We start from the raw sequence: 22,717 nt of genomic DNA, 5'->3' as shown, positions 1-22,717 counted from the left end.
AATAGACTAACAATGAAACTGTACTAAAACTCTCAATACTGCTGCACTCCACATGGACATACTGTGTGTTTAAGCGAGCTCTGAGGAGCAGCCTTTACTCCAGTGGCCTCAAACTCAAACCCTTTGCAGGGCCACATTTTGGATTTGTAGGTACTTGGAGGGCCGCAGAAAGAATAGTTAATTTCTTCTTATTAAAGAAATGACAATTTTGCATGAGGTAAAACTCTTTATAGTTTAGAAATCTTTCCTTTTGACTAAGGAAATAATAATATTGTAATTTATAGGTAAAGAGACATATGATCAAAATGGTTTTATTTTACTTTTGTGATTATGATAAATATACCGAGGGCCTCAAAATAGTACCTGGTGGGCCGCATATGGCCCCCGGGCCGCGAGTTTGAGACCACTGCTTTACTCCAACCCAGGCCAGCTGTGTGGAAGGGGGAAAGAGAAGCAGAGTACCAGGTGCTGCTTACTGGCTGAAGTAATAAAAGCAGCTCTCAGTGTGAGCTGATCTCTGCCATTAAAGTCAGTCAGTATGGTGAGAGGAGTTAGAGAAAGGGAGAACAACCAGTTGCTCGCACATGAACAAGCTTGTGAAGAGCATCTATCTGAAACAGCACTACAGTTACAGCTCCAATTGGTTCTAGAGTAATTTGTGAAAACTGCCCAAGGAAACTACAACAGGTGGAATCCCTGAAGGGAAAAGCACTGCTACTCACCAACAGGTATTTTCTGTAAAATGGACTAATCAAGCACACAAGTGACATCACCACTTCCCATCAGGAAGAACAGCTCTCCCAGAGCCCATAACTTAGTGTAAAGTTCTAAGAATAAATGCCTCTTCTCAGCAACTCAGTTCAACAGCTCAAGAATAAATGCAATTCTTAAAAAAAGTGGGAAGATTTGTTTCAATCCTGCTGTTTATGGAAAACATCTGTTACAGGCGAGTTAACAATGCTTTTTCCTCAACAAGCCAAAGCCGGGCTGAGTCCAGTATACCAGTGAGTTACTCTTAAGTTTAGGGCTGCCCCATTTACATTATGTATTGTTGGTTATTCAAGAACAATCCACACATTAAAAAGGAGCAACAGTTATAATTCTCACACAGCTCTTATTGTAGATTGATCCGAGCAGCCAGAAAGCTGTTTTATAAATAGCATCCAATGAAGCATACTTCAAAAGAGCTCTAACAATGAAAAGAAGAGTATTTGCTTGCTCTTGATAGAAATGGACATATGAGGCCAATTTTCCAAAAGTTCATTTTGTGATTGGAATGCCAACTCTACAGTGGGGTCAAAGGAGACAGCTGCACAGATTTTCTCATGAATTCTGTTCATCTTTCATTTATTACATTACATTAGGGATTTCTATTTTGCCATTACCTTGCGGTTCAAGGCGGATTACAAAAGAGTTAGAGAGGGTGGGTTACAAAAAGATATCTGGTCCTTTCCTGGGAAAATAAAGAGCAGAGCGGGCCGCCCTAGAGGGTCAGGGAGTCAGTGGGATGATAGAAGGAAACCTGTGATGTTAAAGTCTTTTTCAGGAATTTCCTGAAAAGTTTGGTCTTTATTTCTTTTCTGAATGTTTTATAGTTTGAGGACGCCATCAGTAGGTTGGAGATTTGGTTGTCTAGTTTTGCTGCTTTACATTACAGAGTATAGAGGACTCTCTTTCATAGATTCTTATGAAGCTTTGTGCAAAAAGAAGGTAGGTTTGTAATGGACAGCTATGCAGAAGAGTCCCAGTACATGAACAAAGTGAATAAGGCTTGCACTGGGACTCTGTTGTCCATGTGCACAGAGGCAGTGCAGTGGCCTTGATATGCATTAAATGATCTTGCACTGAGGGGGGAAGGGAGGGAGTGGTAATTTTGATCCGTCTTCAATTGCAGACCTATAAGGTCATCCGGAATCCTAGAGGGCACTACCTCATAGCCTCTGTTACTCTTAATAATAAGCCCTTACTTTTATGTAATCTTTATGCTCCTAATAATCCCCCTGCCAAATTTTTTCGGACGCTGCATAACCAATTGCTGCAATTTGGGAATATTCCCCTGATCCTAGGGGGGATTTTAATGAGGTTCCTGACCCGCGGCTGGATCGCTCTGCCTCTTCTGGGAAGGAGGCTCTTAAGTCCTGTACAGGGGCTTGTTGGCTGCTTCTTTGGATATTCTGGATGTCTGGAGAGTTTTGCACCTGATGGAGTGGGACTACTCTCATCTTTCGCGAGCCTGTGAGATGCTATCTAGAATTTATCTTATTCTTATTTCTAGAGAACTTCTTCCTGTTGTACAGGAGGTCGTGATGGGCCCATAGAAATTTTGGATCACATGTGGGTGGGACTTCGTTGATGTTGGGGGCCTTCTAGGGGGGGTGGTGCCCATTGGAAATTCCCTTGTCATTTATATAAGAATACGCGTTTTCAGGATTTCTTGTTGTGCAAGTGGGGGGACTTTAAGCATACCAATCAGGCACATAGAGAGGATTCCATACTTTACTGGGAAGTGGCGAAGGCCGTATTACGATGGGAAATCATGACTTTTGTGTCCTTTGAAGCTAAAGCTTGCTATAGAGCAATCCTAGCGCTGGAGCATCGGGTGATGGTTTTGAGACGGCATTATGCCTGTTGGGCTTCGCTGGCACTCAAGTCCCAGCTGATGGCGGTGCAGCAACAACTGAATGAGCTTCATCACCGAGGAGTGGGGTGGGGGGGTATAGAGGTCACGGGATCATTATAAGTTTCAGCTTTATCGGTTTGCTAACAAGAGTAGTCGTATGTTAGCTTGCTTAGTTCGGTCTCATCTTGGGTCTGGCGATGTTACGGCCCTATGTGACTCTCAAGGTACACTTTATCATAAGACGGAGGAAGTTAGTACTATCCTAAATAATTTTTTCACTGCATTGTACAACTCGCTGGGCCCAGACCTTCTGGATGGGAGGGTCTACTTAGATAGTTTAGATTTGCCTCATCTATCCATTCGTGATGCTGACATGTTGGAGCGCTCTATTACTGCTAAGGAGGTAGAATGGGCGATTCGCACCATGGCAGGACGGATACCATGGCAAATTTTATAAGTTGCTTGTTGAGAAGATCATTCCGGTGCTGGCGGAAATCTTTAATTTGAGTGTGGCTAAAGGCTTTCTCCTTCGGTATTTGAATCTGGCCCAGATTATTGTCCTGCCAAAACCAGGCCTGGATCCTGTTCTGCCAGAGTCCTACAGACCCATCTCCCAGCTGAATTTTGAGATGAAGCTGATGGCTAAGGTGTTTGCTAATCGTCTGGCCAGGGTGTTGCCCTCTTTGGTGTCCGACCAGCATGCTGGATTCGTGCGGGATCGTCCAGTTTCTAAGAATATTCCAAGTGTTTTGTTGGCTTTAGAGAAAGCTGGTGCGGACAGTACCCCCTCTCTCCTTATCAGCTTTGACGCCGAAAAGGCTTTTGACCAGGTGAGGTGGGGGGCTCCTGTTTGCTGTGCTTCGGGCGTATGGGATGGGGCCTTTTTTCTTCAATGCTATCCAGACATTGTATAGTGATCCAGTAGCGCAGATCTCGGGGAATCCTTTGAGATTCGTCGGGGCACTTGCCAGAGCTGTCCTCTTTCATCACTTTTGTTTGCACTATCCCTGGACCCTTTGATTAGAGAGCTGCAATCGAATGGGGATATCCGTGGCCTTCAGTTAGGCGCTATTCATTTCAAGGTCATGGCATTTGCTGATGACCTACTCGTCTTTTTGACCGACCCGCATCGATACTTGCCTGCTCTTTTGGAGAGCGTAAGGGAATATGGGAACTTTTCTGGTTTTGCTCGGCGTTGGCCTCCTCTGCACACCTTCATGGGTCTTGGGGAGGGAAGCTCCCTTTGCAATAGGCTCTATTTTCTTTTCGGTACTTAGGGATCCAATTGTCCATGAAAGTTTGACAGCTTTATTGCTTGAATGTGGACTGTTTGCTCTCTATCACCGGCTCTGTTCTGGTGGGAGTTGCTGCTTTCACTGATGGGGAGGATACACCTCTTTCGGATAATATTGTTCCCAAGGTGGCTCTATGTTCTCCAGACCCTTCCTTTATGTCTCTTGCAGAAAGATGTTCAGGCATTATACTGTCTGTTATCGAAGTTTTGTTGGAGAGGCAAGAAGCCTAAATTGCGTTGGCAGCTGCTGTTGGGCTTTTGGGATTGGGGAGGCTTTGGGGTGCCGAACATTGTTCTTTATAATCAGGTTTGTCTTTTACGACATGTTTGGGATTAGGTGTTGGGAACTGATCGGTATACTGACATTTCTTTTGAAAGGGATTATTTTTATCCTGTTCATCTTCTTTCTCTTCTCCATGCCAACTTGGTGGAGGTGCCTCTTCCTGGTAGAGGCAGCGTGCTGTTCCAACCGCTTTGGGTGGTGTGGCGACGGTTGCTTCTGCTGTGGCGTCAGGATCCTCATGTCTGTGTTTTGTTGCCTTTGACTGGTAATCTCTCCTTTCCTCCGGGGTTGGTCCCTTCTATTTTTGGTAGATGGCGGGCTGGGGGCCTGGAGTGTCTTTTCCATGTTTTACAGGACGATGGGGGGCTCCTCTCTTATCAGGAGTTGCAGCAACATGGAATCTCCCCTCCAAGGCTTACTTATGCTCATTGTCAATTGTTACATTACGTGGGGTCTTTGTCTGGGGGCTCTCTATCACTGGACTTTGGGGTCCGTTTCTGAGCCTTTCTGTAGGGAGGAGCAGATCCTGGGTCTAGAGTCTCTGTCTCCTTTTTCCATAAGCAGCTGGGTGCCCTTGGTCCCTCCCAGGATTTTTCTTCTATCTTGGAAACTTGTCAGTGGGATTTAGGGAGGGAACTTGGGGCAGCTCTTTTGCTCCGAGCTCTTAAATGTATCCCTACTCTAGTACATAATGCTGAGCTCCGGGAATGCCACTATAGAACACGTCCCAGAATCAAGCTTACAATATGCGCTGTGTTGACACCCAACTTTGTACTACCTGTATTACTGAAGTGAATTCTTATTTCCATGGCCTTTGGCTTTGTGAGGGTGTAAGGGGTTGGGGGGGGGGTATGGCCTCTTTTCTGCAGGGATTGTTAAATGTTTCTGTTCCTCTCTCTGCACTCCATATGCTGTTTGCTCACTTCTCCATGCTTTCTGTATATACCTCTGCTGAAAAACTGTTTTTGAGCAAATGTTATATTTTGGGGAAAAAATGTATATTGAACTATTGGTTGGCAGATGTTCCTCCCTCCTTCTGGTACTGGAGAAATAAACTACATGAACTGATGGGCTGGGAGGCCCGCATGGCTTCCTCCTCTCACCGCAGAAGTAGAGACTTTGTCAACACTTGGTCTCCTTATTTGGACGCTTTATCTCTAAGGAGTCGTAGTCGTATTTTAAACAGTCTTCAGCTGTATCCTCACCCACCTGTCTGATACTAAGTGCTCTTCATACTGTTGACTTTGGGGACTGGGGAGATCATTCGTGGGGGACTTCTCCTGAGGCCATTGAGGACGTAAGAGTCCAGTCCTCGATAGTGGGTAACCCTTCATATACAACAAAGCCTTATATGTTCTTTTGCCATTGTTTGATTGTATTTTCTTTCTTGTTAATAAAAACTATTTAAAGTAAAAATGATCTTGAACTGATGTTCTGATTTAGTATAATATGCTGGACACAATGTTTGAGTACAGCTTAGGAGAGTTCTTGGTGCTGATATCTCATCTTTTCCTACACTTTGGAGGGAAATGTAGCCAACAACTTTCCCTCCACAGAGCTCAATAGTTGGAACAGCTTTGTTTTCACATCCATACTGCAAAGCAGCAAAAAACAATACTGAGAAGCTGAGGAAAATTAATTGTGGCAAAGGCTGTGCATGCTCAGAACTTTACATTGACTTCTGAGTTCTGGGATAGCTATTCCATCCTGGCAACATGCAGTGATGTCATCAACCTGGGTGCCTGACTCAATCCTGCTTGTTGAAGGAAAATACTTATCATTCCCCCTGGCTCTCTGTAAATAAATCCTTGCCTGAACTCTCCATAAACTTTAGTATATTAATAAAAATCTCTTCTGTTAACTCTGTCTCTCTAAGTATGATCAACCTTTGGTGGCTATATCTGCATCAATAAGATATTGACAGGTATCTGCAATAAAAGTATTTAATCTTTTGGTTCCTTGACAAAGTCAAGTCAAAAGAACTGAAGGAAAATACTTCCTTCTCTTTCTGTATATTGATATTTAAAAAGAACAGCACCAAAAATGATAGAGTCAAATAGTAGTTCCAAGTTCATTCTCTTAGAAAGTATTCAACACACAAAGCAAACTTCAAGGAAAGCACAACAGAAAGCCACAGCCTAAAAATTCATCCTTTGATTGAAACAATATGGAAAGATTTAAGTGAGGTTTTCCAAACCTGTCCTAGTGATTCCATAGCCAGTCAGGTTTTCAGGATAAGCATGAAGAATATGCCCAAATTAAGCGTGCATTAGCTGGAGATCTACTATGTATAAACTTATCTTGTACAAATTCCTGAAAGACCTTCATGAAAACCAGACTTCTTATGTGTCACCAGAATAGGTTTTAGTAGCCCTGATTCAGTGCTAAAATAGCAAAGGATGTCTGAAAGACTAAAGTGCACTGGCAAAGCTGTGTGTGAAGAGAGGGAGTCTCAATGCTGGAATAACATAGGTGCTGCAGAACAAGACTGAGGCACAGGATGCTTGGCAACCACTAACAGTTTATCTGTTTACCAATGTTACTGGTTTTAGTTCATAAGCACTAAAACCATACAAATTAGGCATTTAACTTCTGAAATAATGATCGCCATTTCAAGAACACTTTTACCTAATTCAACTCAGGCACTGACAAAAAAACTTCTTTGTTTGACATAAACACTGGCAAGTTGCAATGAGATCTACCTTGCCAAGTATATGCTTAATCCTTTCCAAAGTACTTACATCTACAATCATGCGCACAGTGGGCAACGTAGCAGTGAGGTTCTGAGCATGGGGAGGTCGGACGGTTACAGGGATACACCCAGCAAAAAGGCAGCCATAGAATGCAGAAATTAACTCCACTCCTGCAGGGGAAAGTAGGCACCAGTAAATGTACGTCAGAATGCCAATATACATCAGAGAACCTCACAAACAAAATGGTGGGTGTAAGCATGCAGTTCTGTGGAGTGGCTCCTTCCATGAATTCCCAATACTGCACCAGTGCTTCCCTACCTGTGGGCAAAGTTAAGGAAAATACAGAGCTGGGACTTAAGATCAAACTCCTTTATGGAAGTAAAAAACCAAAAGGCTGAATGTGGTGGTCTGCTCCTTCAGAAATACAGCAAAACTAAATTTTAAGGTTAAGATTTTGGGTGCACTTAAACATGTACATGCTAGACAAGATACCCACTTTTTATCATATTTGTGAAGGTTCACAGACTCACACAGCTATTCCCAAGAAACTTCCCAACCGCTACATGTCCTGTCTGTCTAAATTAGATTGTAAGCAGGGACCGTCTATTACATGTTAAATGTACAGCACTGCGCACACCTTTCAGCGCTATAGAAATGATAAATGTGGTAGTACTCACCTGGTGGATAAAGAAGCACTACATTGTCTCCCGCATTCAGATGCCCTTTATCACCCAGGGCTGCTGCTATCCTCTCTGCCCTCTTGTGCAGCTGCAGGCATGTTGCAGTGCACACAGCTGTTCCCTGCAATAGAGGGAAACCACTTCCTCAGTCTTACAGAACCACAGTCTAATTTCTAGAGGTCCTTCTACTATCCTTAACCTGTGCCATTAGTGGTCCAGTGGTATTCTCCTCCTTTTGGCTTGAAGTCTCCCTCCTTTTAGCTTGTAACCAGAGCTCAGATCTTATGCCATGAGCCTTTATTCACAAGCACCCAGAAATTTTTTTCTTGGTTTGTAACCCACCTCATCATCTACTGAATTGACAGCACAAACAACCTAGGGCCAGGCACCACAATATAATGCCCTCCTGAATCCAGTACATGTGCACCTAGTCTTGGTCAGTAAATGTCACTGCTGTGTGCTAGCTGGAGCATTCAGCTCTCACTGGCCGAAGCAGTAGAGGCCAAACGTAAGAGGAACTCAGGTTCTCTATATGGCAATGCACAGCACCATCAATCCATTCTAACATTTATTATTTGTTCTTTAGTTGGGCTGCATTATTACGGCTCTACATGTGCAAAGCAGAATGAAGACATATAAACATAAAACAATTTCAGTGATCTACAATTCCTAGTTGTGCCATTCAAGAAGTTTAAGTTTCTCATAATTCATATTTTTCTTCCTATCAGATTGATGGAAACCAAAGGAATGTACATTATTTTAAGCAGCAATGTTGTTGGTTCTCTGTACCTTTGCATTAAGCAGAATAAAAAGGGTGTGGTCTGGGGTTGTTTGCGCTCTCCACTGCAATATCTCTGTCAGATACTGGTGCTGAAAACATTAAAAGAGTGTAGCATGTAAGAAACATTATTTTGTGTATTTTTAATACAAGACAATGTACAGTGTATGATCACTCACTTTTTTCACCAAATCATTTTCTTCTATTTGTCCCAGATCTCTCCCAGAGGCCTGAGCAATGCGTTTCCCAGCAACCAGATTTCCAACCATAACAGAGGCCGGTCCAACACCTACAAAGCAGAAAGATATTAAGGATGTGTTTGGGTCCTGTTTATTATAAAAATGTCTATAAACTGAGAAAATTCTAACAAAAAAGGTCATCAATAAACTGCGTCAGGGTATGTACTGGATCCTACCTGATCTCATGGAACATTACCCTGAGTGGTTAATTCTGGAATGGAAAATTATGTCCCCAATGCGTTTATCTCATATATTAGACATTAAACTACCCAGTTATGCTAAGGATAATATTATTATTCTAGATACCTGGAAGACCCTGAGATGCATAAATAAATTAACTGAAATTCCTATAGAGAAATCTTTATGTCAATCACTATGGCTCAATTCCAAGATACAAATAGGCGGTTCAAAAATTGCATGGAAAGATTGGATGCAAGATGGATAAGAACATTAGAGGATGTTATTTCAAATGGAAAACTGCTTGATTTTTCACGGTTGCAACAATCTTTTGGTATCTCAAAATTTCAATTTTATAAATGGTTGCAACTGAAGCAAGCTATTCAAAAAGGGTTCCCTGAATGGTGTAATTTAAAAATTTTTTATAGCTTGCAATTCCTCTGTTTTCAAGCAGATATGCTAGGGCATCAAGCCGCCAAGTGGTATAAATTAATATCTGAACTTATGAATAAGAAACCCAAAAACGCTCTTAGGGATATTTGGAGCACTGAGACTAAGCAGTATATTTCTGCATCTCGATGGCCACGTATTTGGTCTTGGAGGATGAGGTGTACAGCGTCAGCATCTATGAAACAAACTTCATTCTTTTTGGACCCCCAGTTAGGTTGAATAAATTAGATAATTCTAGATCTAATAGATGCTGGCACTGTCACCTAGACATAGGAACATTACCATTTACTGCCCAAGAATTTTGATCTTTTGGAAATCAATTTGGGGAAAAATTAATAATATTTTAAATTCTGAGATTCCTTTAACTTATGAAATAATAATTTGTGGTACTATTTTGCATATTAAAGATCCCTTAGATAAATATAAAAGATGTCTCTTTTTAATTATGACAAGTACAGCTATACAACTGATTACACGAAACTGGAAAAACTGGGATCGTCTCAACTTTACATTCTGGTGGGCAAGTTTATGTCTAATATATAAATATGAGAAAATGAATGCTGCTATATTAGAGAATACATTACATTACAGATTTCTATTCCGCCATTACCTTTCGGTTCAAAGTGGATTACAAAAAGAGTTATGGAAGAAGGGTTACAACGTTAGATCAGAGAAGGTTTCCAAGAGAGGGAAAGTAGGATCTGGGGTTAGGAAGGGGATGGTAAGAGGGGGTTAAGCTTTATCATGGTATTAAGCTTTATTAAGGGATAAATGAAAGAATAATGAAAATTTTAAATTAATTTGGGGCCCATTGACGTCCTTTGTAGAATCTCTATAGTTATGGTTTGTTATTAGATAATATGCATATCCAGGGAGGAGGGAGGGAAATAAGGTTGGAAAAATTATTGGAAAAGTTTGATGGGGGAGGGGAGGGTATTAATAAGCTTGAATATTTGAAAAATTTTAAGTGATGTTTATATTGTAAAATGAATAATTTACTCTGTATTTCACTTATTGTATGTTTTAAAAAGGAATAAAGAATTTGGAAAAATAAATAAATAAATACATAAACTGAAGAGAAAATGAAAGACCCAACTAATGTCACTACTTTGACTTTTTTCCTTGAAAAACAGCCACTAATGGGTGCTAGCCCAGAGATTTATTCCCATCACCCTCTTGAATTGGGAAAGATAGTTTCTTGGTCACAAGACAATATCTAAAGTTCCTTCATATCATGTTCCAGCAAGAATCAATCCAAATATGAGAAGTCAGGTAAAAGATTTCATGGATTCAATCCATCATAACTAACTGGCTACATTTAAAACAAGTCTGGCTCTCACATTCTAACCCAAGTGTTACAGAGTCAGTCAAGTGAATCCAGGGATTGTCTGTTGATTTTTCATTTTATCTGCCCATACGCCGAGAGGTTGGACAGGCTGGGGCTCTTCTCTCTGGAAAAAAGGAGGCTCAGGGGTGATATGATAGAGACCTTCAAGATCATGAGGGGCATAGAGAGGGTGGATAGGGACAGATTCTTCAGGCTGAAGGGGACAACAGGTACGAGGGGGCATTCGGAGAAACTCAAGGGAGATAGGTTCAAAACAAATGCAAGGAAGTTTTTCTTCACCCAAAGGGTCGTGGACACTTGGAATGCGCTACCGGAGGAAGTGATCGGGCAGAGTACGGTACAGGGATTCAAACAGAGACTGGACAGATTCCTGGGGGATAAAGGGATCGTGGGATACTGAGAAAGTATAGAAACCCAACCAGGTCGTGCATGTGCAAGACCGGAGGGCTAGGACTTCGATGGGAAGATAAGACTCATCAGGAAACCAAGGTGGCATGGGGGCCCCTTCTGATGATTTAGACAGGTCTTGACCTGTTTGGGCCGCCGCGGGAGCGGACTACTGGGCTAGATGGACCTATGGTCTGACCCGGCGGAGGCACTGCTTATGTTCTTATGTTCTTATCTTCATCCCTCAATAAAATTGGAAAGTCTGTAAAATGCCATTAGCTTATGTCATATTTGATGCTATGGACTAATATGGCTACCCATTTGGAAATTTTCAAGTTTTATTACTATTTCATTATTACCATAATTCCAAAATCAGAATAAGGAAAAAAAGCAAAAATAGGTCATATCAGAAATAACTGACATCTTCCACTAGGCCACAAAGAAGGAAAAATAGCTTAAACAGGCAAATGAAGGAAATATTATATAGCTAGCTATCCTCTCTAATACATTTCAATCAACCATCATCAAACCTATTTACCAATATCAACTTACCCTAACCTCTAACATAACAAGTAACAACCACAAATTGTTCCAGATGAGCAGAATCAAAAATAATTATTGCCTGTTAAAAAAAAAAAAACAAAGAACTTGCATATGAACTTAATCCCCACTTCCCCCCATAGTAAGTGCTTCAGGGTCAGGAAAGCCTTCCATCTTAACTGTGTTGAACATGCAAAGACATGGAAAGATTAGATTCTTATCTCAGTAATCTTTCTAGTAGAAAACCACATTATTCCTGAACCCTTGGGTAGTCAACCCCTTTTCACGAGAATTCTTGTAGAGAGCCTCATTAGCATTCTTTTGCTCCGCCTCCCATCTCTTTGGGCTGTCCTCCAATTCCTCAGTTCATACCAAAGCAGATAGCAACCCTGGAGAGGAAATAGAATAGGGAGAGGTACAGGGATGATATTCTGCTGCTATCATTAACATAAAACATATAAAACAAAAAAGCAGTTATTTACCATAACAGATGTTATCCTGGGACATCATCTATGGAGCCCAGGCATGGACAGTGAAAAGTGTAGAATCATTTTAAGCTTTAACAAGCTTTTAGACTGCCCACACTATGCATGCGTAAGTGCCTTCCCGCCCAACCCCAGCTCGCGAGGTCCTCAGTTCTATGCCCAAGCAAAGAAACCCAACTAGGGGAGGTGGGCGGGTTGTAAGAATATCTACCTCCCATCTCACGATAACACCTATTACGGTAAGTAACTGTGATTTATCCTTAGACAAGCAGGCAGCATATTCTCACATGTGGGACTCCCTAGCTTTAGAAAGGGGACAGAGGGAGAGTTGGGCTCCAAGAACTCAGAAAAATTTGAGTGGCCTGCCAAAAACCCAGACCCAATGTCTTATATGAGAGTAAAGAGGCAAGGGAAGGAACATAACAGAAAAAAATGAATAGCGGAATTCCATGTTCTGCTAGAGATAAAAGGAGAATTCCCAGAAAACGTATGTTTGGAGGCTGATAAAATTTTTAAAAAAAGCTCCTAGAAGCAGATGAATCTAAATATATGCCAAAAAGATTAAAGAATCAAATAAGAAAAGACTACTGGTAAATGCACCCATATGGAGCAGGAGACCAAATGAACCACGATCCAACCAGGCATGTGAGCTCCTCCCCCTATATCCCGTTTAAGAGATCAATCTACCTGCTTTAAATATCAGCAGCAGTAGAAAAACAACTGCTTTTACATACAAGCAGCAGCGAGACCTACCGCAACCACCAAGAGCCCACAGACCCGATCCTGCCAGGAGTGTGAACTCCTCCCCCTGCAGTCCATTGGAGAGATCAATCTGCCTGCTTTTAAATATCAGCAGCAGTGGAGATCAACTGCTTTTACACCTAAGCAGCAACAAGACCAGCCACAACCACCGAGAGCACACAGACCCGATCCTACCAAGAGTGTGAACTCTTCCCCCCATGCAATCCGCTAAGAAGATCGACTGTCGGCTCTGGGCGGCTTTCCCGCAGAGGAGAGAATCCTGCATTCACCGTGGGCCTCATCTGGGGCAGCCTCCTTGGAGCAGCTGGGGCACAGGCAGTGTGTCTGGGAGGGAATGCATGGATGGGAGAACATCACAGGGGAGGAGACATAGGCATCCTGGGACTGTCTGCCAAGTCTCTTCCCTGAAGAAGCCCTTTCTGGAAACGTCAATCGCTCCTCCTAAACTTACTTGCTCCACTTCATCACTGACGCTGAAACCGTGGATTGAAGACAAAGTTTTATTTTATTTTTCTTTCCAGCTTAAGATTTATCTTTAATCTTATCTATTGTTTTGCCTTTTGTCTTTGTTTTGTTCTATTTCTATCATTTAAATTTCTCCAGAATTCTACTGTTCAACGGCTCCCCCTTCTGCTTCTATTCCTTTCTCTCCTCTCTTCTACCTTCCAAAGTATTTAGATCAATGCTGTCTTGTTAAAATGTTTATTTTATTTTTATTTTTCCTCTAACTCTACTTTTCACTTCTCTATTACCCTCCAGGTACTTTAGTTAGATTGTGAGCCTTCGGGACAGCAAGGGAATTTTTCAAGTACCTTTCTTATTTCTAATCTTAATGTATATTTTCTGTAAACCGCTTAGAACCTAACGGATGTAGCGGTATATAAGAAATAAATTACATTACATTACATTACACCAGTCATGTCCTAGAGTAGATAGAAATGAAAAAGAGAATGGACTTTCATAAGTAAGAAAAGCATGATTTACATGAAAGGAATAGCCATCCTGGAAAGAAAAACTGATGCTATGAAGAATATGACTAGAATGACATAGTGGCTTACAGAGGAGAAAAAAACCTCCTTATTAAAACACTGTACTATATATATATGAATTTTTTTTTTTTTTAATCGAGAAGGCTGAGAAAGGATTGTAATAAGCCTTAAATGAGAAATCAGCAGAAAGGGGAAGCATATGACACAAGCAATATGCCAGTAAACACAAAATCCCCGCAGAAATTTTACACAGGAAAGAGTAAACAGCATTTTTCATGATCCTTGTGAAAACAAAAAAGTTGGTCAAATTTTGGGTTTTAGTTTTTTTTAAAGACTCATTATGTACTGAAAAAGGAGCTTAGTAAGGTTAAAGTGTTACTAAACTGCGTTACTAAAAGTGGGACCTGAGTCCATTAAAACATATTTCTAGAAAGAAAGTAGTGAAACCTTCAAACTACTGTCCACTGTTAATGGCACGTAAGAAACTGGGGAATCCAAAAAATATATAATTTTACCCCAGTAAAAATAAGGAACGAAGAATGTGCCCTGATAGATGTGGCCTTGAGTAGTAAATAAGGGCCTTATGAAACACGTGTACCCAAGAAGATAAACAGGAAAACCAAAGAAACAACTCCTTGTTATTGAACCCTCGTATCCTCTTACTTCGCTATAGAAGGAAGACCCTGGGTAACAGAAGTTAGCCATGTGGTACCCAAAAATCGAAGAAAGTACTTCTGAGCCCGTGGTACCAACTGAAGGTAAGAAGATGCCAGAAAACCACCAGTAATTAACTTGGAAGCACTCTCGGAGGCTATTGAAAGCCTTCATAAGGTATGCTCCTATTCTATTACAGCTATGCAAACTTCCTCATTGCAATTGAAAGATATTGAGGGGAAAATTCAACATCAAGACCAGAGACTAGATAAATTTGAGAGACAGGTCTCTGATTTACAGAAAAATTATAATCTTCAAGTTAAAGATAAAGCAATGTTGTCCAGGAAGATTGAAAATCTGGAAAATGCTAACAGGAATTTAAATTTAAGACTAATTAATTTTCCAGTCACCAGATTACAATCACCCAAGGAACTATTTCATCAGTTCTTATCTTCAGTCTTAAAATATTCAGAGACCTCAATGCCTCCTTTACAGAAATTATACTATCTAAATACTTCCAAATCAACGACTCAGGATTTAGAAAATCAACAGACTGAATTAGATATTGCAAATATTCTTGAGTCCTCATATTCTGAAATCTCTGAAAGGGCTACGTTGCTTGTGACCTTTGTTTTCTTACAAGACAAAGAAGCAGTTCTTCATCTATTCTTTAGGACTGAGAATGTTGAATTTTATGGTTCAAGAATAGCTATATTTCCTGATGTTTACAAATGGACGCAATTGCGTCGTAAAAAATTTCTAATGTTACGTCAATCTGTATTGGGGTTAGGAGCTACCTTTCAGCTGCGCTTTCCATGTAAATGTTGTATTATTTATCAAGCAAATAGATATGTTTTTTTATGAACTTGATCAATTACAATTTTTCTTGGAGGGTAAAGCGGCTTCCATATCCTCTCAGATGCCCACCGAAGTCACCAACCAGACCGTATAGTTAATTCACAATCGTTGTGCTCTGCATTTATCTTTTGAATATTGTTGGTTTCTTGTTATAATCAGCTATCCCTGATTTGTGCTTGATTCTCTCTCCTTAGTTGTGAATTGCTATCATGGTAATGTATAAGTATTATTTGATATTTTATTTCCTATTGGATATTGTTATGTTTCTTTATCAAAGAATTTCCTTTGATGTAAAATAAAGGTAAATAAAAAAAAAAGAAGATGCCAGAAAGTTGATAGTAAGTTAACTCAACGAAGTGAGATAAATGCCTGAAGAGTTGAGGTGCTGAAAAGAATATTCCTGGGAAGGAATAGATGTGTTCCACGGAAAGTGTTCACAAGTAGCAAAAAAACAGGAGAGGAAAAAGGGCAACCAGGAGAAAAAAACCTCAGTTTTGCACATAGAAGAACGCAATGGAGAGTGACCAAATACATCAATCACTGAAGAGATTGTTGAAGTGGTGAACTGACCTTGATCTTTTTGGATAAGAGGTTGAAAGTTGGAGACCACTGAGAGGGCAGAGATCACTGAAGCACTGAGGCAAATGGGGTAACATGGATTGTGGGTGCAATGTGGCCTATGCATAAGTGTAATCCCAGAGGGCCAGCTGTAAAACAACATAGATTCAGAACAAGGTTTTATGTATTGAATTTAAGAAAACAGAAACCAGATAACGGTGCAAGAAGATTTCTCGCAGCCAACCCCATTCAAGTAACTACAAGTAGGGTGAAATGCACACTAGAATATTTCCTACAGAAATATAGAAGCAAAATGGTAAATAGCAGTCGAGAGACCAACCACTCTGCTCCTCTGCAGCAGGTCAAACTTTTCTGTTCCAGGACAAGGCAAGAAGAAAATTAACGCTGCTAGACCATTAGAAAATGGGTGTAGCAAAAGAGTACACAAGGTCAACAAGAAATACATATTATGTTTTTTTCTTTTTTTGATCCGCAGGACATTTAAAATGAGTCAGATGCCCCCTCTTTTTGGGCTTGGAGAAATCGACTCCATGTACTTATGCTTTTGGAACGGAGAGCAGCATCCACCAGTTGTAAGTGCAAGAAATAATTTCTTCTAATTTGGGATCCCTATATCTAATCATTGGCCCCCAGGGTAAAGAGCAAGGTCCATTTCCTAATTTGGGGGTGACGCTGGTGGGTGGGCTGAGGTGGCGGGTGCGTGAATGTGTGGTGTGTTTTTTTTTTTTGTTTACTTGTATCCCTGTTCTTTGTAAATGGGGGAGCTGTATCTCGGAAGACTGTAAGAGTCTGAAGTTTTCCGAGTCTTTTGCTGATGTTCTATTTCAGGGAGGGTTAGGGTTGAATTGGGGATAGGTAGAGGATTTCTTGTTGTCCTCTGCTATCTGGGAGGGTGATTTTGCTACCCTCTGTGGGTTGTGATAGTGTTTTCTGAAGTATTGGGTTTTTTCACCTTCCAAACATTGTTTTGATTTTGCTATGAAGCCAATTTCAATTTAGGTTTCATACAGATTTGTGCACTGTTAACTATGGGATTATAATATTTGTTACTGCCTGCTTTTTTGTTCTGCTTAACAGTGGATCATTTACCTCTTCCTTGTGTGAGTAAAGGGGTGGGGGGTTTACGATGTTTATTGTCATTGACTATAGATCAAGTTATGTATGGAGAGTTGTTCATGGATTAGGGCAAGAAGAATTTGTAAGGTTTTATATTCTGTTTCTTCTTTTGAAAATCAATAAAAATTGTTGAACATAAAATGAGTTAGATGGTGGATCAAGATTATAGGCTTTGATTACCATCATGAAGGTGTTTTAAGTCTTCTCATGAGGAATATTCTTACACAGATGTTAGTAAGAACGAATATTCTCTCGATAAAAGAGGTAGCATGGAAGTGACCTAGGAGTAGTCTAGAAGTCACAACATGTAAAGAAGATTAACAAGATCCTCACATACTGCGAAGTATAACGGGTAGAACAGTAACACAGTGAATGAATATTGATACAAGACCTAAGGACCTGTGAGAAAGGTACAGCTTGGTTTTTTTATTGGAACCACTTCCAATAGAACTATGACATGATATAGAAACTTGTATAAGCTAAGTGCATCCAAGCATATCCATTTGCTCTGTCCAGAGAGTAAAACAAATTGAAAATACAAATGTGACCTGTATAGCATGCTGAGCAGGAACCGGTCTATAATTACAATCTTAATGGGGAGAGTGTGGCGCAATGGTTAAAGCTATAGCCTCCGCACTCTGAGGTTGTGGGTAGAGAGCTGCACGGGAACGGGGACGATGGGGATCCTGCGGGTTCCCCGTTCAGGTCACAAGGATCCCATAGGGACGCCCCCTAGGGTCGTGGGGATCCCATGGGGACGCCCCCTAGGGTCGCAGGGATCCTGTGGGGATGCCTCCTAGGATCATGGGGATCGATACAACTCGAGCCACGAGGCTCGTCTTCTTTTTCCTACCTGCCCTGCCGCAGCACACATAGCCAACCGGAAGTCTTCCCCGATGTCAGCGCTGACGTCGGAGGGAGGGCTTAAGCAAAGCCGTCCCTCTGACGTCAGCGCTGACATTGGGGAAGACTTCCAGTCGGCTATGTATGCTGGGGCAGGGCAGGCAGGAAATAGAAGACGAGTCTCGTGGCTTGAGCTCCATTTGGCTGAGAAAGTTGCTGGTAATTTGCTTGCAGATGAGGGCTGGGAGGCAAATGCGGAACACAAAAGGGGGGAGGGAGTGCATTGTTGGACACAAGGCATGAACTTGGGAGAGAGGATGGAGGAAGGGAGGGAAAGAGATGCTGAGGTGGGGGAGGGAGTGTGTTTTTGGACACAAGGCATGAACTTGGGAGAGAGGAAGGGAGGGAAAGAGATGCTGATGTGGGGGAGGGAATGCATTTTTGGACACATAAGGCATGAACTTGGGAGAGAGGAAGGGAGGGAAAGAGATGGTTGTGTACACGGGGAATGGAAGAAAGGAGAATTTTTGGCCATAGGGAGGGAGTGAAGTACAGATTAAAGGGAGAAATATTGTGGTGAAAAGGGAACAGTGGGACAGATTGAAATGGATGCAAGAGGGAGGAATGTTGGACATAGTGGTGAAGGGAATGGAGGGAGAGATGTGGCATGGTGCTGGAGAGGGGTGATAGAAGGAGAAATGGCATGGTGCTGGAGAGGGGTGATAGAAGGAGAAATGTTGGGCATGGGGCTGGTGGCAGGCACAAAAGATAAGAAAGGGATAAATGCTGGACCATGGTAGGAGGAACCAATGGACAGCAACAGAAGAATTTACAGAAGATGGGAAAGCGGAAAAAAGAAACTGGGACCAACTTTATGAAAAAAATAAGTCTCTAGACAACAAAAGTAAAAAACGGAATTTATTGACTAAAATATGTTAGCTTTGGGAAATGTATATAACAGATGTCTTTGTATTGTGTTCAAAAGAAAAGGAAATGCATTTCTGGTTTTATTTCTACAGTGTTGAAGTACTTGCTGTGACTGGTGGGGATCCCAAGCACCGCCAGCAGAGGACCTCCTCTAGAAACGGCCAAAACTCCCCTCCACCAAGCATAGCAGTCGCTGGCAACATCCATGAGCTACTGAAGTGCCAGCATTTGTGACTCAGGGACGCTACTGCTGCCTGTCAAGCTTGGCAAAAGGGACCCCCAGCCAACTGCAAAGGAAGTCCTCAGCTGACAGCTTGGGGGTTCTCACCAGCTGAGTATTTATATTTTATATTTACATTTGATGCTCTGGTAGAAACCCGTTTACAAAGTATGTATTTTTCCCAATTAATATTTCCAAATTAATAAAGTCTCTTTGCTTATTTGTAATTGGGTCTCTACCAGAGCCTTTAATTCAGTAGCATAATTAAATGAAATAACTATTTCTGAAGTTTATAGGGACAGGCGGGGACGGAGGGGATTCCTCGCGGGGACGGGTGGATTTCTCGTGAGGATGGGTAGGATTCCTCACGGGGATGAGTGGGATTTTGGCGGGGACGGGTGGGATTTCTGTCCCCGTGTAACTCTCTGTTGTGGGTTCAAACCCACGCTGCTCCTTGTGACCCTGGGAAAGTCACTTACTCCCCCCATTACCCCAGGTACATTAGATAGATTGTGAGCCCACCAGGACAGACAGGGAAAACTGCTTGAGTACCTGAATAAATACATGTAAACCGTTCTGAGCTCCCCTGGAGGAAATTTGAATAAATAAATAAAATAATGTAGCAGGATTTTGGAAGTGTGCACTGATGTTCGAGAGTACAAGTCTCAAATTTTAGATTGTGGACATCCATGTTACAGGCTTGCTTTTCTGCTTGTCCTCAGAGAGAGTGAAATTACTCACCTGTAGCAGGCTTTCTCTGAGGAAAGGAGGACATATTCTTACATATGGGTAACATCAATGAAATCTAGAGTGGAGATGCTCACCAGCATTCTTGCCAGAAGCTTACAGAAGCACCCACCATGCATGCACGTTCGCCTTGCTGCCTGTCATCATCAAGCAGGACCAGAGAAGTCTAACACAATAGCTTACAGATTTCAACTCCCAGGGGAGTTGGGTGGGTATGTGAATTTTATGCTGTCCCTGAAACCATGATAAGTGTACACAAAAATTAGCCTGCACAAATATCGTTAACCAGGAGGTTGGTGATTTTAAATACTCTATTTCACAAATATTTTCAGAATAGCATCAAACTGGTAAAGAACTGTGCACAGTTACTAAGATCTCATTAAACTTTAAAGTAATGACAGAAGTATTCAGTCATAAAATTGAATTTTGTTGGCAGTGAATTATATTTTCACATAGAGGTGATATAATATATGTTCTGCTTATCCTCAGAGAAAAACTGTTCTTTTAACAGCTCTTCCATCTCAGTAAACCCAGATCCAGAGAGATGCTACCTATTACCTGAGATTTAGACTCTTTAAACCAGGGGTCTCAAAGTCCCTCCTTGAGGGCCGCAATCCAGTCAGGTTTTCAGGATTTCCCCAATGAATATTCATGAGATCTATGCGTATGCATTGCTTTCAATGCATATTCATTGGGGAAATCCTGAAAACCCAACTGTATTGCGGCCCTCAAGGAGGGACTTTGAGATCCCTGCTTTAAAAAGAACAGATAAAGATGTAGTGTCATTTTGGGAAAGAGGATTTAGAGTGTGGCTCTAATGGCCAAGGTTCCTATTTTCAATTCTAAAAAAATGTAATCCTATGGAAAATAAACAAACACAAAATGAAAGCTAAGGCAATATGTAGGGGTGCAGTAAAACCAACTCCTCTATACCCATTGAGGTGTTAGCACTTGTGCACAGTGCTGCTGCTTTAACATTCTAAGCAAAGTTACCTGGTTGCTTTTGTCGAGGTTTTGGTAGGTTTGTTACACAGGTATGTGGGCACATGAGAATATTGCACGGATGCAGGGCCCCCTCCAGGAAGTGCTGTTTGGTCTGTGATAAGTGGATCCCTCCTAGTGGAGTTTTTGGCAAAGTGTTAGCTGGAACTAGAGCAAGGCAGTACACGCCGACTTGGTGAATGCTGTCAATGGCCTAAAAATTAACAATAGAAAATTACCTCATGTCTAAATCTATATCAGCATCATTAACCTAAACACAGCTCTCCAACACAGATTCTGATGCTGCACTGTGAACAGTATCACCACAGAAGAGCTGCTCTGTTAAAAATGAGGCCTTGGACTTCCATGCCATTTTCAAAACCAAATTGCAAATGATTTACTGTTGCACAGTTCCCTTCTCACACATCAACTTTCATTTAACACCATGACAGACATTCTGACAACAATGCAAACTAGGTGATTCATAAGCATGTGCCTCTAAGGCTGCCTTGTCTTCAGAGAAGAGGTATTCTCAGAAATTAGAAAAACAACCAACAACACAAAACTACATGTAAAACTACAAACAGTCCCTAACTCCACCAGCAAAACCAATCAAGCAAACATCAAGTTACATACATGCATCAAGTGGGCCTCTGATAACACTATAACCCTATTTTTGTTCCTGGGCAGTAAGTGTAATTTCCTAATTGTTCATGTCTAAAATGTAAAGAAAATGTCTATTTCCAAAAACTTTGCTTTTGTGACCAGGATAGTTAAATTTTGCAATTTACCTATTTAAAACATGAAAACTCCAAATTTTAATCTTTTCTTTCTTATAAAGGTCATAAAAGCAGCATATGAATCACAATTAACATGTATATATATTTCAATATGAAATACTTCATCCTATCTTCAAACCTCTTAGGACCGCCGTTCTAACCAGTCATGTGATGAACACTTTCTCCTTTACCATTCTTAGATTACTAACACCAATTGTGTTCTATGGTCTTTATTTCCTGCCATTTACTATGTCATATTGAAATACAGTCTGGACTGGAGTTATGAGATTGTATAGTAATGGTTTTATATTCTTTAATGTGAGAATGTTTTAGGAAGTGAGTTATGTTATCATTTATTTTCCTTTTTAGGAGAAGAGTTAAGAGCTGTAAGAATGAAAGCTGAATGTAGTTTCAATGAAGAAAGGGGGTGTTTGAGATAAAGTTTAGATTGACTGAGAAAGGTGTGAGTGAGTAGAAAGAATGGGTGTATGGAGACGAGTCTTATCGGGGTATAAAGGGTAATTGGGTAAGAGTAGATTTAAAAATAATAATAGCAGCTAGGATTTTATCTTATATAAATGAAAAAAATGTACTATTCTTGGATTTTAATATATAACAATTGGAGTGGGTTTAATGGTTCATGATAAAAAGAGAATATCACACAAGAGGTTATATTAATCCAGACGAATACTGGTCACAATATGAACTGCAAGCGGAGATAGATGAAGGAGTCAATTTCTGGGATCACTGGACAACAACCAGCACATTCATTTTAGATAAAATTGCCCCTAAACGTAATAGCAAAAGCAATGCAAATAAATATAACAAATGGTTTGACACCGAACTTCTAAAACTGAAACAACTAGCTAGATGACTGGAAAGAATCTGGAAAAAAAACAGGAGAATTGGCAGACCGTAAGAAATGGAGAGCTAACATAAAAATCTACAAACAACTGATAAAAGACAAACGTAAAGCATTCTTCTCTACTAAAATCAACCTATCTTGCAATGGTTCACAAGGATTCAATACAAACAAGCTGTTCAACTTGATCACAAATTTATTTGACACCACTCGCTACACTCTACCCGTTCACAATATTAAGTTACCCTCTGCGAATGATCTAGCACTGCATTTCGATACAAGAATTAAAAACCTAAGAAACACCTGTTCAACAAATGACCCTAATGATCATCAAATAGCTAACATACAAGGAAAAGAAACACCTGCAGATATGACCTGGAGTTCCTTTCAAGACATAGATTGGAATAATTATACCAAATTATATAA

At 40.9% G+C, this 22,717-nt stretch overlaps 1 protein-coding gene across 2 annotated transcripts in view; it reads right to left on the bottom strand.

Annotated features, from left to right (window-relative positions):
* Positions 1-22,717, bottom strand: part of DIP2B (disco interacting protein 2 homolog B) — a 443,690-nt gene that overhangs the window by 113,098 nt on the left and 307,875 nt on the right. For both annotated transcript variants that reach the window (XM_033936084.1, XM_033936083.1), the window contains exons 23-27: positions 20,663-20,864; positions 8,528-8,637; positions 8,360-8,440; positions 7,568-7,691; positions 6,939-7,060 (exon numbers count right to left, since the gene is read on the bottom strand). In XM_033936084.1, the coding sequence (XP_033791975.1) occupies positions 6,939-7,060; positions 7,568-7,691; positions 8,360-8,440; positions 8,528-8,637; positions 20,663-20,864 (639 nt within the window). The remainder of the gene's footprint in view (positions 1-6,938; positions 7,061-7,567; positions 7,692-8,359; positions 8,441-8,527; positions 8,638-20,662; positions 20,865-22,717) is intronic.

The sequence above is a fragment of the Geotrypetes seraphini genome, chromosome 3 (genome assembly GCF_902459505.1).
Source record: "Geotrypetes seraphini chromosome 3, aGeoSer1.1, whole genome shotgun sequence".
Lineage (NCBI taxonomy): Eukaryota > Metazoa > Chordata > Amphibia > Gymnophiona > Dermophiidae > Geotrypetes > Geotrypetes seraphini.
The sequence above is the reverse complement of the archived record's forward strand: the minus strand, read 5'-3'. Positions and strand labels throughout refer to the sequence as shown.